Source organism: Chrysochloris asiatica, unplaced genomic scaffold (genome assembly GCF_000296735.1).
Source record: "Chrysochloris asiatica unplaced genomic scaffold, ChrAsi1.0 scaffold00010, whole genome shotgun sequence".
NCBI lineage: Eukaryota > Metazoa > Chordata > Mammalia > Afrosoricida > Chrysochloridae > Chrysochloris > Chrysochloris asiatica.
In genome coordinates this window covers 37502430-37517567 of record NW_006408528.1, presented here as the reverse complement: position 1 = coordinate 37517567, position 15138 = coordinate 37502430, and the positions used below count along the sequence as shown (strand labels likewise).

At 40.5% G+C, this 15138-nt stretch overlaps 2 protein-coding genes and 1 pseudogene across 2 annotated transcripts in view; 1 reads left to right on the top strand and 2 right to left on the bottom strand.

Annotated features, from left to right (window-relative positions):
- Window positions 1–290: 290 nt before the first annotated feature.
- On the bottom strand, window positions 291–1554 carry LOC102828720 (annotated as a pseudogene).
- Window positions 1555–2132: 578 nt separating this feature from the next.
- On the top strand, window positions 2133–8241 carry LOC102828342 (EF-hand calcium-binding domain-containing protein 10-like). The gene is made up of 3 exons (XM_006834406.1): window positions 2133–2241; window positions 7877–8041; window positions 8150–8241. The coding sequence occupies exons 1-3, from the start codon at window positions 2133–2135 to the stop codon at window positions 8239–8241; spliced, it is 366 nt and encodes a 121-aa protein (XP_006834469.1).
- Window positions 8242–9330: 1089 nt separating this feature from the next.
- Window positions 9331–15138, bottom strand: part of RINT1 (RAD50 interactor 1) — a 30538-nt gene continuing 24730 nt past the window's right edge. The window contains exons 13-16 of the mRNA XM_006834405.1: window positions 13845–14059; window positions 12169–12349; window positions 11973–12091; window positions 9331–9910 (exon numbers count right to left, since the gene is read on the bottom strand). Of these exons, the coding sequence (XP_006834468.1) occupies window positions 9718–9910; window positions 11973–12091; window positions 12169–12349; window positions 13845–14059 (708 nt within the window). The 3' untranslated portion in view covers window positions 9331–9717. The remainder of the gene's footprint in view (window positions 9911–11972; window positions 12092–12168; window positions 12350–13844; window positions 14060–15138) is intronic.

Below are 15138 nucleotides of genomic sequence, written 5' to 3'. Positions count from 1 at the left end.
AATAATATTAATTTACTGAAGGTCAGGGACCATAGAAAATATTTTAAAAATTCAAGGTCAAAAGGTCTGTAGGAAATCACCATGTAACTATGAAGATCAAGGGTAGAAAATCCCTTCTTGATGAACACCATTAAGCAAAGGATGTATAACATCCATCACACATCTGTTTTAGGGACAGCATTTTCCAAAATTACACACTTAGTTACAAATACACATTATCATATCAAAAACTACAGAGAAACCATCGGAGTTAAGTTCCAAAATGTGCAGCTATCTTTCACAAAGCCTTTTTAATCTTGGGGTTTTAAGAACACCTTCTTTGTCTTGGTCTTATTCATGTTCCCATTTTCATCTTCTTCATAATTGGCGCGATCTCTTTTCTTGGAAAACTTATTTCCAATTGTCCCCACCAGGTTTTCATACCTTCTAGCCATTTCTTCATCGGAAACATCAAGTTCCACTGTTTCATCATCTTCTTCAGCTTTGTTCTTAAGAGTTCATCTGAAGCATTAATTTCTCATCCTCAGGGTTAAATCCTCAGGACAATATTCTTCTGTAGAGAAGGTCTCCGCATAACCCAAAGCTCTGCTCTTCGACTTTGATGGTCTCCTTCTCTTTCAGCTCTGGCAAATCCAAGTACCCATTCTCTTCACTGATAATTTTATTTTCTTCTTCTTCAGCTGCTTCCTGGTTTCGGAGTCTAGTCCCCTTTGCATGAACTTCATGTGCAACAGGTTCTTGGATGACTTGGGCCTGTGTTCAGCCGCTATGGTGCGCCCAACCGGGCGCCACTCTGAAATGCTCTTTTTGATGATGAATGTGACACCATTCCTCTTCAGTTTGTAGTTCCCAGCATAGTAAATCATATGACTGTCGGATTCAGAAGGCCAATAGCAGTCAATTTCAGCTTACCAATCCCTAGGACATTGTACTTTTATTTTTGGGTTGCCTTTTACTTTTGAAGATTTCCAATTTTCCTAGAGTCATACTTTGTACATTTCACATTCTGATTTTTCATGCATGGTTGCCGCTGATTCTTTTAATGCTGAGTTGCCACATCGGCAAATGAAGTTCCGGAAAGCTTTGCTGCATCCAAGTCATTAAGGTCAACTCTATTTTGAGAAGGCAGTTCTTCCCCAATTGTATTCTGAGTGCCTTCCAACAGAAGTGGCTCATCTTCTGGCACTGCTATAAGACAACTTCCGCTGCTATTCAAAAGGTTTTCAGTGGCTAATCTTTCTAAAGTGCTCTGCTTCTCCTTCTTCCTGGTCTGTTTTAATCTGGAAGCTTCTCTGAACTCTATCCACACTGGGAGACCCTGTTGGTATTTAAAATACCGTTAGCTTCCAGCATCACAACACACAAACTGCCACAGTATGGCAAAATGACCTGCCCTCTGTTGAGGATTCAACTGAAACTCACAGCAATTCCACAAGACGGAGTAGAACTGCCCCCATAGACTTTCCAAGGCTGTGCATCTACATGGAAGCTAATTGTCTCCCTAAACCTACTGGTGAGTGCCAATCCACCGCCCTTTGGGTTAACTTTTACCATGTGTCACGTGGACTCCTTGCTGCCCTCAAAACTGCAGTCTAATGAAGCAACATCAAACTGAAACGCTGGAGCTCAGGATCCAGCCATTCAGGCTTCCTGCCCCACAATCTGGCCATTTGGGCTGATGCTTCTCTGCCACTTTGCCCGCACCATGCCTGCAGGCTGTGTACACCAAAGATGCTGCTTAGGTCTCTCCCATGGACAACTTCCGAATTACACAAACCCCTGCTTTTATTAGTTTTTCCTGTGTTCGAGAGGTCTCATTCACTGGACCAACAAGTACTGAACCCAACCAGTACTGAGCTACGTATTGAGTTAGGTGCTAGAGACAGAAACAGGAAAGGACCATCAGGCCCAGCCCTCAGGCAGGGTTGGAGGCTAGGCCGGCAGGTAAAGCCCCGCCTTCTCTGGCTCGCAAGTGCTCTGCGTTTCCCCTCCACGGGGAGGCGTAGAACTTCGAATTTAGGTCGCTGCGGCCAGCAGGCGCGTCACGTAACCGCCCCGGGTGGGGCCCAGCCGCAGGCACGGAAACTGCAGCGCAGCGGCCCGGTCTCCTAGCAACAACACTACGCGGAGCAATGGAGCCCAGCCGCAGCCGGGAACGCGAGGCCAGGGACTATTTGGAAAAATATAAGATCATGGAGTTGTTGAACCTGCTCACCAGCGCACTCCTCTTTTTCCGGCCGGGTAAGGGTCTCCCCTACCACTTGGTTTTGTGTCCACCCATCTCCCTACACGGTAGTTATCCCTCCGTGCCCTGGACTCTCCCGAAAATGCCCACCTGGAGCCCTCAAACATTCTTCTACCCCTCGGGCAATTGAGCTCTTCTGCTAACTGACTCAGTTACACAAATTGAATGACTCTTTGTGCCAATCACAAGCCCCGTGTGGTGCGACTTGGGCAGAGGCTCCTGCTTGCACCCCTTAGTGAAGACCCTGAACTTTAGCCTTCTTCTGGAAAGTCGGAGTAATAACAGTACCGATTTCTTAGGAATGTAGTTGTTGTTAAGTGTTATGGCGTCGATTCCAACTCATAGTGGCCCTCTCTAGGGTTTCTGAGGAGCGGCTGGCGGTTTGAACCCCGACCTTGTGGGTCAAACCGACCTTGCGGTCCAGTGCATTATCCTGGAACACCACATCATAGGAACGTGGGATGTTCTTAATTCTTTATTAAAAGAATAATACATCAACTATCCTTATGCCTTATAGATGCTCCCACTGTTATTGTTGCGGTAGCGGGAGTCGGAAAGAATCAACTGGAAAATCTTAAAGAGCAAAGTTTATTGCAGGCGGCCAGAGTGTCAGCTAAAGCCCAAATCACTCTGACCCTGAAGTGCGCAGGGGAACAGGGTTTTATGCAAAAAACCAGAGTGGTTAAAACAAACCAGAGTGGTTAAAACAGATTTGTCTTGTCACCTGGGGTGGAAAATTCCAGTAGACCCTATGCTGTAAGTGGGAGTAAACCCACCAATATACCCTTAATACTGTTTGTGCAGATACGCTGGTGTTTTTAGCTACGGGTTCAGGTGTCCTTGGGTCATTCTGACCTTAGTTTTTCTGTAAGAAGTTTATTGATTATTTTTCCATAGGGTGAGGTGTGGGGGTAAGGGAGGAGTAAGGATGAAATGGGGCTGAAAGGATTTAGCGGACACCTAGTTTAAATGGGGGCTGTTAGTCGTGCTATATAACATTATCCCTACCTTTGAAGAGTTGTTAATGGTATGGCGCTGTAGGATAAGCACTGGACCGCAAGGTCGGTTTGAACCTCAAGGTCAGAGGTTCAAACCCACCAGTCACTCCTTGGAAACGCTATGAGTCGAAACCCATGCGATGGCACTAATCAGCAATAACAAGGGAAGTCAGGGAGCACTGTAGCTCTGCAGCATAAGCACTGGACTGCAAACCAAAGGGGAGAGGTTTCAGGCCCACCAGTGGCTCTGCTGGAGAAACATGAAGCTAACCTCAGAAACTGATTGGGAACCAACTCAATGGCACTGAACAACAAAGGAAGTAAACAGTTGATAGACTAGACAGTTGGTTTTAAGAAGATAGCTTTTCCTGACATTTTTTACACGTCTGAACCATTCTGTAATTTTTTTGTAATGTGTGATAAAAAGTTCTGCCACAGTGATGATTGTAATTTTTTTTTTGATGATGATTGTATTTTAAATCACCTTCTGTAGTGTAGGCAACTGACCTTATCTAAAGGTTGGTGGTTGAACACACCCGGTGGTTCCAGAAGAAAGGTCTGGCAAGCTCCTTCCATATGGAGTTTCCTGTTGCCTCCCCTAGTCCATGCCAGCTCATGGTGACCCCATTTGTTACAGAGTACAATTGTTCCATAAGGTTTTCTTGGGTGTAATCTTTTTTCATATATATAATTTTGTTGTTGTTATTGAGAACATACACAGCAAAACACACACTCAATTTAACCATTTCTACATGTACAATTTAGGTTATGCATTCCTTCCCACACTCATTTTCTGAGTTGCTTCTCCCCTGTTCAGGTGAACTCACTCCCCCTTTCCTTTCTTAATCTCCTCTTCTGAGTTGTTGTTGTCAGTTGATTCTATTTAGATCTTAAAAGAGCTCAATGCTCAAAGTAGACGTTCTTGACTAGTTAAGCCTAAACTTTTGTTTGGTTCTAAGAAGTCTTCAAAGAATATTTTAGTTTAGGTTTAAAGGTTATCTCAGGGCAACATATTCAGGGGTTCATCTAGCCCATAGTTGCAGAAAATCTGAAGACCCTAAGAATTTGAAATTCTGCTCTGCATGTTCTTCCTTTCTATCAGTATTCTTCAATAGAACCTTTCACTAAAATGTTGATTAATTGTAGCTGGGCACCATCTAGTTCTTCTCAAATGGAGATTTGAGATGTAGCATGAAAAATACCAACTAAATGCTAAATCAGGAAGAGTAATATTGGTAAAAGAGGCAGTTTTCTTTTTTTGAAAAATCTTTTTATTGTGAATTCACTGAAGATTTACAGACAAGATCATGAATCATCAGTTTTACATTGAACAAATCACACACTGTGTTTCATCTCAATGAATCCCCTCCACGCCCCAGCAGCTATCCCACTTCCTCCCTGTGCTTATTTCCATCCCACCTCCTTCCCATCCCTTCTCAACGTTGTCGTTGTCCTTAGGCCAGTGTTGCCCTTTTGATTTTGGATGATTGGTCATACCATGGTGAGCAGACCTTGCTAGTGGTGTTGTCCTCCCTAGAAGCCTATCTACTGCTTGGCTGCAAATTGGGCCACAAAGGTGAGCTCCTTTCCAGACCTGAAGGGTGGTCCAGTACCATAGTCTCAGTTTCCTTCAATCTCTTGCTAACCAGTAAGCCCAGATTTCTGTTTTATTTATTTTAGTAATTTTGAGTTTTGTTCCACATTTTTTCTCATTCTACTTAGGAACTTCTAATGTGATCCCCTTCAGAGCTGTTGGTAATGGTAGTCGGGCTGGACCTTAGATGGCCACTCATGAGCTTCTAAGAGCCCAGACACTATTCACCATGCAGCATGTAGAGCATTGTCTTTGTGGATTATGTTATGCCAGTTGACCATGGTGTCCCCTGAGACTATGGTCCTGAGCCCCCAGCCCCAGCAACTCATTGCCTTAAGAAGTTTGATAATCTCTAAAAACGTCTCATCATTTGCTCACTGAATTCACAGCTGAGATTGCAGCAAAGGTAGACACCCATGTACAAATATCCTCTTTCAAACTCTTATATATTTGTGGGTATACTCCCACTCGTCCTCCCATACCCATTCAGCCTGTGACTTACCATGGATCTACCCATAGAATGCTGGAATCAACAAACTAATGGAATGTGTAAACATCAGTCTCCACAGCTCTGAGACCAGAAGAATGGTACCCGACTACCATTACCAACAGTTCTGAAGGGGATCACATCAGAAGTTCCCAGATAGAATGAAAAAGATGTGGAACAAAACTCAAAGTTACTAACAAAACAAAATAAAATAAAGGTTATGTATATATCACTATTTACTTTATCCCCTTTAGTCCTTGCGTGACTCCCTGTATCTTCGCTTGCCTTCATCATTCTTCTAGAAGCCAACCTCCCTCTTCTTGTACATTGCCCTCTCACTTCTTGTGTATTGCCTTCTCTGGCACTGTAGTTAACAAGTATTTAACCTAGTCAATGAATTACTCCCCCTTCCCTCCACCCTTGGCAACCATCAAATAATGTTTCTTTTAGTATGAAAACTCTTTTTTGGAATTTTTAAAATAGTGGTCTCATACAATATTTGTCCTTTTCTGATTGACTAATTTCACTTGGCATAATGTCCTCAAGGTTAATCCATATTATGAGGGGTTTCCCAGTTTAGTAGTTATTCTTCTACATTGCACAGTATTCCATTGTGTGTATCCACCAAAGTTTATCCATTCTTCCCTTGATAGGCACTCAAGCTGTCTCCATCTTTGTCCTACCATGAATAGTGTTGTGATGAACATCAATGTGCATAGATCTGCTTGTGTCCTGGCTCTTATTTCTTATGGATATATACCAAGTAGCGGGATTGCTGGCTGTTTCTATTTCCAACTTTCTGAGGAAACACCATACTGTTTTCCACAAAGGTTGAACCTTTTTATAGTTCCGTCGGCAATGTAGGAGGGTCCCTAGTTCCTGTACACCCTCACCAACATTCATTGTTTTATTTTTTGAACTTTGCTATTAATGCTGGTTTGAGATATCTCATTGTTGTTTTGATTTGTATATCTCTAGTGACTAATGATCATCAACAAGTCTTCATATGTTTGTTGGCTGCCTGAATGTCTTCCTTAGAAAAGTGTCTGTTCATGTCCTGTGACCTTTTTTCAATTGGGCTGTCTTTTTCTTCTAGAGGTGTTGTTTGTTGTTGTTGTTGTTATGTGCCATGGAGTCTCAGGTACTGACTCACAGCGACCCTGTACAGGGTTTCTGACGCTGTAAATCTTTACGGGAGCAGAAAGCCTCATCTTTCTCCCTAGGAAGAGCTGGTAGTTTCAAACTGCTGACCATGAGATTAGCAGCCTGATTCGTAACCACTACGCTACCAGAGGTGTAGGTTTCTACACATTTTAGAAATTAGTCACTTGTCTGATAAGTCATTGCAAAAAATTTTTTCCCAGTCTGGGCTCCTTTTACTCTTTGAGGAAAACCTTTTGATCCACATATGTGTCTAATTTTTAGGAGGCCCTAGTCATTTGTTTTCTACTGTTTGTGATATTTTTTTGTAACGTTTGACAGTGTACTTATGCCATGTATTAGAGTCCCTAAGTTTGTCCCTGTTTTCACTGATCTTTCTAGTTCTAGATTTTACATTCAGGTCTTTAATCCATGTTGAGTTTGTTTTTGTACATGGTGTGAAATACAGGTCTTATTTCATTCTTCTACAAATGGATTTCTAGTTTGGCCTGGGCCATTTGTTGAAGAGACTGTCTTCTCCATTTAATGTGTTTTGATCCTTTGTCAAAGGTCAGTTGACTGTATGTGAATGGATTTACTTCTGGATTCTCAATTCTGTTCCACTGATCTATGGAGCTTTACTTGTACCAGTACCAGGTTGTTTTGATCACTGTGGCTGTGTAGTACATTTTGAGATTAGGAAGTAAGAGGCATCCAACTTTGTTCTTATTAAGCAGTACTTTGCTTATCTGAGGTCTCTTTCCTTTCCATAAAAAGTAAGTGATCAATTTTTCCATCTTTTTAAAGAATGATGGTAGAATTTGGATTGGGATGCTGTTTTACTATAGATTGCTTTGAGTAGGAGGCAGTTAGTCACACAGTCCATCTCCTCATCCTAGTTTTGACTTTCCTTCTTCCTCTGTTGCTCCAAGTGAAGAGAGACCTTGGTGAGCTGCTTGCAAGCTTTTAAGATCCCAAATACTACAAAACAGGCTAAGAGTAGAAAAGGAGCACTGAACTCATTATTAGACCCATTAACGGGGGTGCCCCATGAAACCAAGAAACCAAGAACCATGAAATGTCTGGTTCTACGTAAGCAGCCTCAACAACTAGTCTTTCTTGACATTGTTGTGAACATAATTTTCGTCGATTCCTCTTTTTACAAGTATCCCGGGGTTGGGGTGGGGCCTTCAAAAAGTCTGTGGGAAAATAGAATTCAAGTATAACTTATTGGTAGCAATTATATTAATAGTCTATGCAATCTTACCCTTAACCAATGTTTTTTCTCCATCACCATCAACTGAAGCCAGAAGCATTAACCTCCCTCAGTAATGTGTTTAATAACTGTTAAATGACTATTTGCATTATGACATATTTTAAATTTCATAGAAAGAACTGGAACTATTTTTCAGAAAAGCCAAGAGATTATCTAATAGCTACATTGGAAAGACTGAGAATAGCCCAAGTCACAGGGGTGACTTTTCCTTTCTTTATGGATTCCACTAACATCGTGGCCATGTTTGAGATGATAGACTCCTCAAATCAAGGCACCATATCATTTGTGCAGTATAAAGAAGGTCAGTGTCATCTAGAAACGGAGATAGTAGTTTATGGTTATTCCATAACGTTCCTAAACTGAAAATAATTCTCACTTCATAAATTTTCATTTCTTCTGACTCTTACAGCTCTAAAAACCTTGGGTCTTTGTACTACAAATGAAGATCTAAAAGATGATGGGCATGCAATAACAATGGAGAAATTCAAGAAGGACGTGTAAGTTCATTTTGAAACAACTGTTTTAATATGTCATGATTCACATGTATTAATGACTACATTTTAGAATAGTGGTTACTACCTTGAGAGATATTTTTCATTCCCTTGAAACTTTCAGTTGACTAGACAGTGAGGAAAAGGAGGCCTCCAAGTCTGGGAAGAGGAGGAAGACAATCAGAAAATTAGAGAGGAAACTCCAGCGGCAGCTTCAATCTTCTCCTGGGAAACCCAGAAATTCTCATAGAATGAGTTGGAAAAGCCGCAGTCTGCCAGGATTACCAGAAAGCTGTGAGCTTTACAGACTAGCTTGACAAAATTTATATATAAAATAAAAGTAATAATCATTTCAAGATGTGAGGGAGCTTCAGAAAAATTGTGGAAAATGGATTTAAAAGATATTGGAATTTTTCTGCCAGTTTTTGAAGCCTCCTGAAAATATATCAATAATATAGGCTGCATGCCAGAATAAAGTAAAAAATGTAAATGTGAAATGTTACAGCATGAAAAATACCACGGAAATGCTAAATCAGGAAAAATGATATTGAATTAAAATTTGACAGTTATATAAAGTCTTCTGTTAGTTTAGCACAGTTTGTTTAAAATTTTTACTCTGAGGATTTATTAATCAAGAAATCACGAATATAGCTCAAGACCAAGGAAAAGTTTAGAAGAAAAACGTAAGATTCTCACCTCATCATCAGTTTACATTCATATGGCATTTTTAAAATGCCTAATTACATTCCCTAGAGCTGTGGGTTAATGCGCCAGACTGCAAAGCCATTTGAACTGCAAGGTTGGCGATTCAAGCTCACCAGCTGCTCCTCGGAAACCCTATACAGGGTCACTATGGGTCAGAATTGACTCAACAGCACTTAACAACAACAACAATTCCAGGGGAAAGAGTCAGGCAGAGAGTTCTGGGCTGAAATATTTCATTTTAAAAGAAAAAGCTACCCACTGTCACACGGAATGGACCTAGGGCTCATTTTAAATGGTAGGACGTTAGTGGAAAACAAAGGCCGATCATACTTGGATCACAAGGTTTTCTAATGGAAGTACAGTGAATTCACAGTCCAGACACAGCACTTAGAGTGACTTAAAAACAAATTTATTTGCTATGTTTGATTATCTCCGTTAATTAGTACAGGATATGAAAAGCCAGTCATAATTTATTAACTCTGCTCTTGTATTTTCTTCAACAGACATGTTGGCATTTATATTTATAAATGGAGTTACCAAGTTTTCATAGCTTCTGAATATTTTGTTTTTGTTTTCTTAGGGACAAGAGGTTTCGAGCTCTATGGTCATCATTTTAATAACACCTTAATTCCAAGACAATAAATGATTCCAATAAGGTTTTTAGTTGTCCATTTTCATGAATACAGAACATTATTGCAGAACTTGAAATCCAATTGGCTTCTTCTTTGTAAAAAAAACAAACAAGAAAAATCCCAAAAAAGTTTTTCTTGAAAGACTTGTCTTATTTTCCAGTATGAGGCCAGTTTGTTCTCAAATTAAGTAGAATCTCAACATCTTGTTGAGCCAGTTTATAAATTCCCATTTCATTTAATGCCGCTGTCGCATGAGGTTGCTCGGGAGCTGACTGTAGTACATCTTTCAGGAGTAGGGCTGAACCAATGTTCAAATTCAAGACAATACAAGCTTCTTTTACACTGTTTTAAAAAAGGCAAATGAGATCGCTGTTACCGACCCCTAATAACATAGACATTAACTATAACAATCTTATTTTGAGAAAGCCAACACTTCCTTATACCCTGGTAGCCCCTGTGTCCTTTATAAAAGTGTCCATGAAACAATCATTTGGCTTTTTTAATATGCTTGTTGTTGTGTGCTGCTGAGTTGGTTCCGACTCAGAGTGACCCTGTTTCCTAGGCTGTCCAGCTGTACAGGAGCAGAACGCCTCATCATTTATATGTATAGAGCTTGTATTTCACTAGGATGTATAAGATAACAGCCAGTAAGCAGCTGCCTTTGAGTGGATTCCACCCCAGAGTGACCTCATGTGTCAGAGTAGAGTTATTCTCCACGGGGTTTTCCGTTTACTGAGTTTTCAGAATTAGATGACCAGGCTTGTCTTCTGCAGTACCTCTGGATGGACTCCAACTGCTAACCTTTCAGTAAGCAGCCAAACTCCTTAAAGTTTGAGCCACTTAGGAACTCCTGCTTTCAATATGAAAGTCTAGTAAATGTAGCTAATACTTTAGGTAAATTGTGTTGTTAAGTGCCGTCGAGTCAGTTCTGACTCATAGTGACGCTGTTTCCAAGGAGTGGCTGGCAGGTTTGAACAGTTAACCTTAAGGTTATCAATCCAGTTCTTATCCTACAGCATCACACCACGATATGGGAAAAAAGAAAGTTAATTAAGGGATAAATATTAAAGGTATAGCAGAAAGGTAGAATATTGAAATGACCAAAAACCCAGCAAAAGTCAAATATCTTACTGAAATGAGCAAAAATCTTCTTTTATTTTACAATACATTTAAAAGAAATATTTTATAACCTGAAAATTTCCCTATTTTTTAAATACTGCAGTATTGATTTAATCAGTATTAAATTTTTTTTTTTTAATTTTAAATTGACAAAATCAGAAAAAAAAGTCTAGGATACAAATGTTTATAGTTATACAAACAAAAACTAATATAAATGTTTAAGAAAAAGATTCTTTCAGGCCTTGCCTATTTTATTAGTTATGAATCCTGTCTGTTCTGGTGTGGTACTGGAGGATAAGCACTGGACTGCAAGGTCAGCAGTTCAAACTCACCAGCTGCTCCTTGGAAACCCTATACAGGGTTACTATGAGTCAGAACCGACTTGAAGGCACTTAACAACAACAATCACATTTGTAATTTCATATATTCGATTAATATGGCAGAACTATATACTTGCTTTCATGTTCTATTGTACTATCCCAGTAATACACAAACGGTGGTGGTTATGTGCCGTGGAGTTGGTTCCAACTCATAATAACCCTGCATAGGGGGTTCCAAGCTGCAAATCTTTACGGGAACAGAATGCCTCATCTTTTGCCCATGGAACAGCTGGTAGTTTCAAACGGAACAACCCAACTCATAACCATTACTCACAGGAGATTAAACCAGATGCTGAAATACAAAACCCATGGTAAGATTTAGATCTAGTCAGGTAAGGGATCACATCTTACAGTTAGTTTGGTTTCCTAATTATGTTTGGAGTCCTGGTGTGGCACTGTAGGATAAGCACTGGACTGCTAACTTCAAGGTCGGCGGTTCAAACTCACCAGCCACTTCTCGGAAACTCAATACAGGGTCGCTCTGAGTTGGAACTAACTCCAAAGGCCTTAACAACAACAAAAACAATTGTGTTGGGCACTGTGCTCTGAGCATACAGTAGATACACAATGAATGTTGTAAATTTTTAATGGCAAGACTTGGACATATCAGAAGGCACCAGTCCCTGGAGAAGGGCATCATGCTAGGTGAAGGGTCAGTGGAAAACAGGGCAGATGGCCAAAGAGATGCATTGACAGTGGTTGTAACAACGGGCTCAGTAAAACAACAATCATGAGGCCAGCACAGGACCGGGCAGTGTTTCACTCTGTTGTACACTTGATGGCCTCTACCACCACCAACAATACTTATTCCACCAAACATCACTGGGACTCTAAAGTTATTTAAAAAGGAGTCAACTTCTTCTAACAATCTGATGCATTGATTAATAGTTAAACATTGAGCTTACTGCTTGAAATAATTCTCTGGTCTCTTGCAATAGTGGGAAAACAAAGGGAAAAGATTCCGAGTCATATCAAACTGCAGCTGAGCAGCGCCTCCTTCATTGAAGTGATTAGCAAGAATGATCTGGAACAAAGAATAAGCTATGAGACACCAGTGGCCTTTGTCACCACAGTCCAATAATACCAACTACTCTTACTTACCTCTTGGTAGATGTATATATCCAGCTTCTCCACAAGCATTTGCCAGAACATTTTAAACAAGGAGAAACAAAGTTGCTGCTCGAGCTGAAGCAAACGGTCTCGTAAGGTGAGCAATAATGGGCACGCTGAACTGGACAGGGACATTACTGCCTGCTCGGACTGAGATGGCAAAGACAACCATCTGGAGAGATAAGAGCAACAGAGCCTGAAGCACTTTCTCATCGCCTCATATTTCTAAAGATATAACCAGTCATTTTACATTTTGGGAAATGCACGGTGTTGAAATAGTCCTGGTGCATTTTAGAGTACAAAAGAAAAAAAAGAACTCTAATATTAAAAACGCTATCAAAAAATAAATGTACCTATAGTTAAAAACATGGAATCCTGGTGAGGCGCTGTGGGTTAGTGCGCTGGACTGCCAGGTCGATTTGAACAGCAAGGTTGTGGTTCAAGCTCACCAGCTGCTCCTCTGAAACCCTATACAGGGTGGCTATGGGTTGGAACTGACTTGACAGCACTTAACAACAACAACAACAATATATTGGGAGTCCTGGTGTGGCACTGGAGGTTAATGCACTGGACTGTAAGGTCTGTGTGAACCACAAGATCAGCGGTTCAAATCCATCAGTTTCTCTTCGGAAATCCTATACAGTGTCACTATGAGTCAGAACTGACTTGACAGCACTTAACAACAACAACAGGTTTAAACTTTAGCTCTCAATTAATTACTCTTTATTTAATATGAGGATGATAAACATTTCAAAAAAAACCCCATAAATTTTATGTATTGCTTACTGATAGAGATATTAGCTAATTTTATGCTCCAATTTTCAGTAGAAACAATGGAGATTAATAACACTTCCAAACACACTATAAACATTTCATGGCAAGAATTGTGCCAAGATAAACAATGTTTGGTCTCAAGGACTGGTAATATGGTGAAGGTAAAGGGTTTTCACAGAGAAGGTGGGTAGTGGAATAAAGCGTACAATGCTAGCATGCACAGAACTGCAGGAGCACCTTCCTGTGTAAAATGGGCACCAGGTCCGCAGAACCCTTTTAGACCTGGATCTGAACCCACCTCCAAGGATCAACCTCAGCCAAACAATAGACAGGCCTATAGAGTGAATCATAACACCAGGAAGGAATACACCTCTCAGTACAATCAAACCCATGAGACCAAAAGGGTATCATTTGCCAGAAAAAGCCCATAAGGCAGGAAGTGTCAGGAAAGGACAAGTGGAAACAGAAAACCCCAGGAGGAAGTAAGAGTGCTGTTAACAATTTAGGGATTGCAGTCAAAGTCACAAAACAGAATGTGTAGAAATTGTTGAATGGAAAACTAACTTGCTTTGTAAATTTTCACCCAAACTACAATAAAAAGTACAAAAGAAAATAGCATTACAATAAGCCATAATCATACCTAAAAAACTGAAAATACAGTGAGTGACAGGCTAGTCCATTCAACCCCAGAACACACCTCTCGATATTTACAAACATCTGAAGGTTAAATTAGTTTATTCTGTTATTAAGAAGGTCTGAAATAATATATTTTAGAAAGATTTCCATCAAAAATAGTGAAGCTGGGAGGCCAAATCTCATCCTACCTAGAAAATTGGAACCTTTTAACTGTCACCACACCGGAGTTGACTTTTAAGAAAACAGAGAAGACTCACCTTTCTTTTTTATACAATTTTGCAGCATCCTTAACCTCTCTAAAAACATGAGCAACTTGGCGAGTCAACATGTCATGCTTTAAACGCTCTAAAAGGTTAATCATGTCATCAAAGACAGAGCTCTCCATAGAGGCTAGCTGTCCCAGCTGCAACTTGCTGAGTGTGTTGGTCTCTGCAAAGACCTCCAGTGCTGCCTGCTGAAGTTGTAGAAAGAACTGGAAGCAAAAACATGTTAATTAACATATTTCTTCTTCTTTTTAACATCTTAAGATATAATTCAAATATAAAACTTATAATCCATTTAAAGCATACAACTCAGCTATCACCATAATGCATTTTAGAACATTTTCATTGCTCAAAAAACTCCCATACCCAGAACTACTCCTGCAAAGAAAGATATGGTAGTGTGCTTCTATACAGACTGAAAGCCTGGGAAGTCCCATGGGACAGTTCTTCTCTGTCCTTGAGGGTCACTATAAGTCACAATTGACTTGACAGCAATGGTTTTGGTTTGGTGGACTTAATATAATTATTTTTTTAGGTGTGCTAATGATAAGGAGCTCTGGTAGCGTAGTGGTTACGAATCGGGCTGCAAACAACAAGGTCAGCAGTTCGAAACTACCAGCGGTTCTGCGGGAGAAAGATGAGGCGTTCTGCTCCCGTAAAGATTTACAGCCTCGGAAACCCCATACAGGGTCTAGCTATGAGTGCTATGAGTCAGAACTGACTCCACAGCACATAACAACAACAACAATGGTAAGGATGGCCAAACTTCATCTCTCATACTTTGGACATATTGTCAGGAGGGACCAGTCACTGAAGAAGGATATTATGTATGTTAGGGTGGAGGGTCAGAGAAAAAGAGGAAGACCCCCAGCAAGATGGATTGGCAAAGTGGCAGCATCAATGGGCTCAAGCATGGCAACAATTGTGAGGTTGGCCCAGGATCGGGCAGAGTTTCTGCTGTGCATAAGGTCGCTATGAGTCGGTACCAACTTGATGGCACCTAACAACAACAATAATATTATGGTTATGTGCTTTAAAGAAGAGTTTTATCTCTTAGACAAAATATATGCCATGAAATTTGAGATCTGAGCTCTACTACAAAATAATCAAGTGTGGGGCTGGAAGAAAACAAAGCTAGTGCATACAGCAAGCAGGGTGATGGGTACATGGGGTTCATTTTACTATTGACTTTTGCCTATGTGTGAAAATAAAATGTTATAATTAATCCTGATGTGAAGCTACAGGATAAGCATTGGACTGCTAACTGCAATGTAGGCAGTTCAAACCC

Excerpts from the sequence above, each read along its gene's own strand:
- LOC102828342 (XM_006834406.1), top strand. The coding sequence starts at position 2,133 with ATGGAGCCCAGCCGCAGCCGGGAACGCGAGGCCAGGGACTATTTGGAA. Across the intron at positions 2,242-7,876 it reads ACTCCTCTTTTTCCGGCCGG|AAAAGCCAAGAGATTATCTA; the intron begins GTAAGGGTCTCC and ends ACTATTTTTCAG. Across the intron at positions 8,042-8,149 it reads ATTTGTGCAGTATAAAGAAG|CTCTAAAAACCTTGGGTCTT; the intron begins GTCAGTGTCATC and ends TGACTCTTACAG.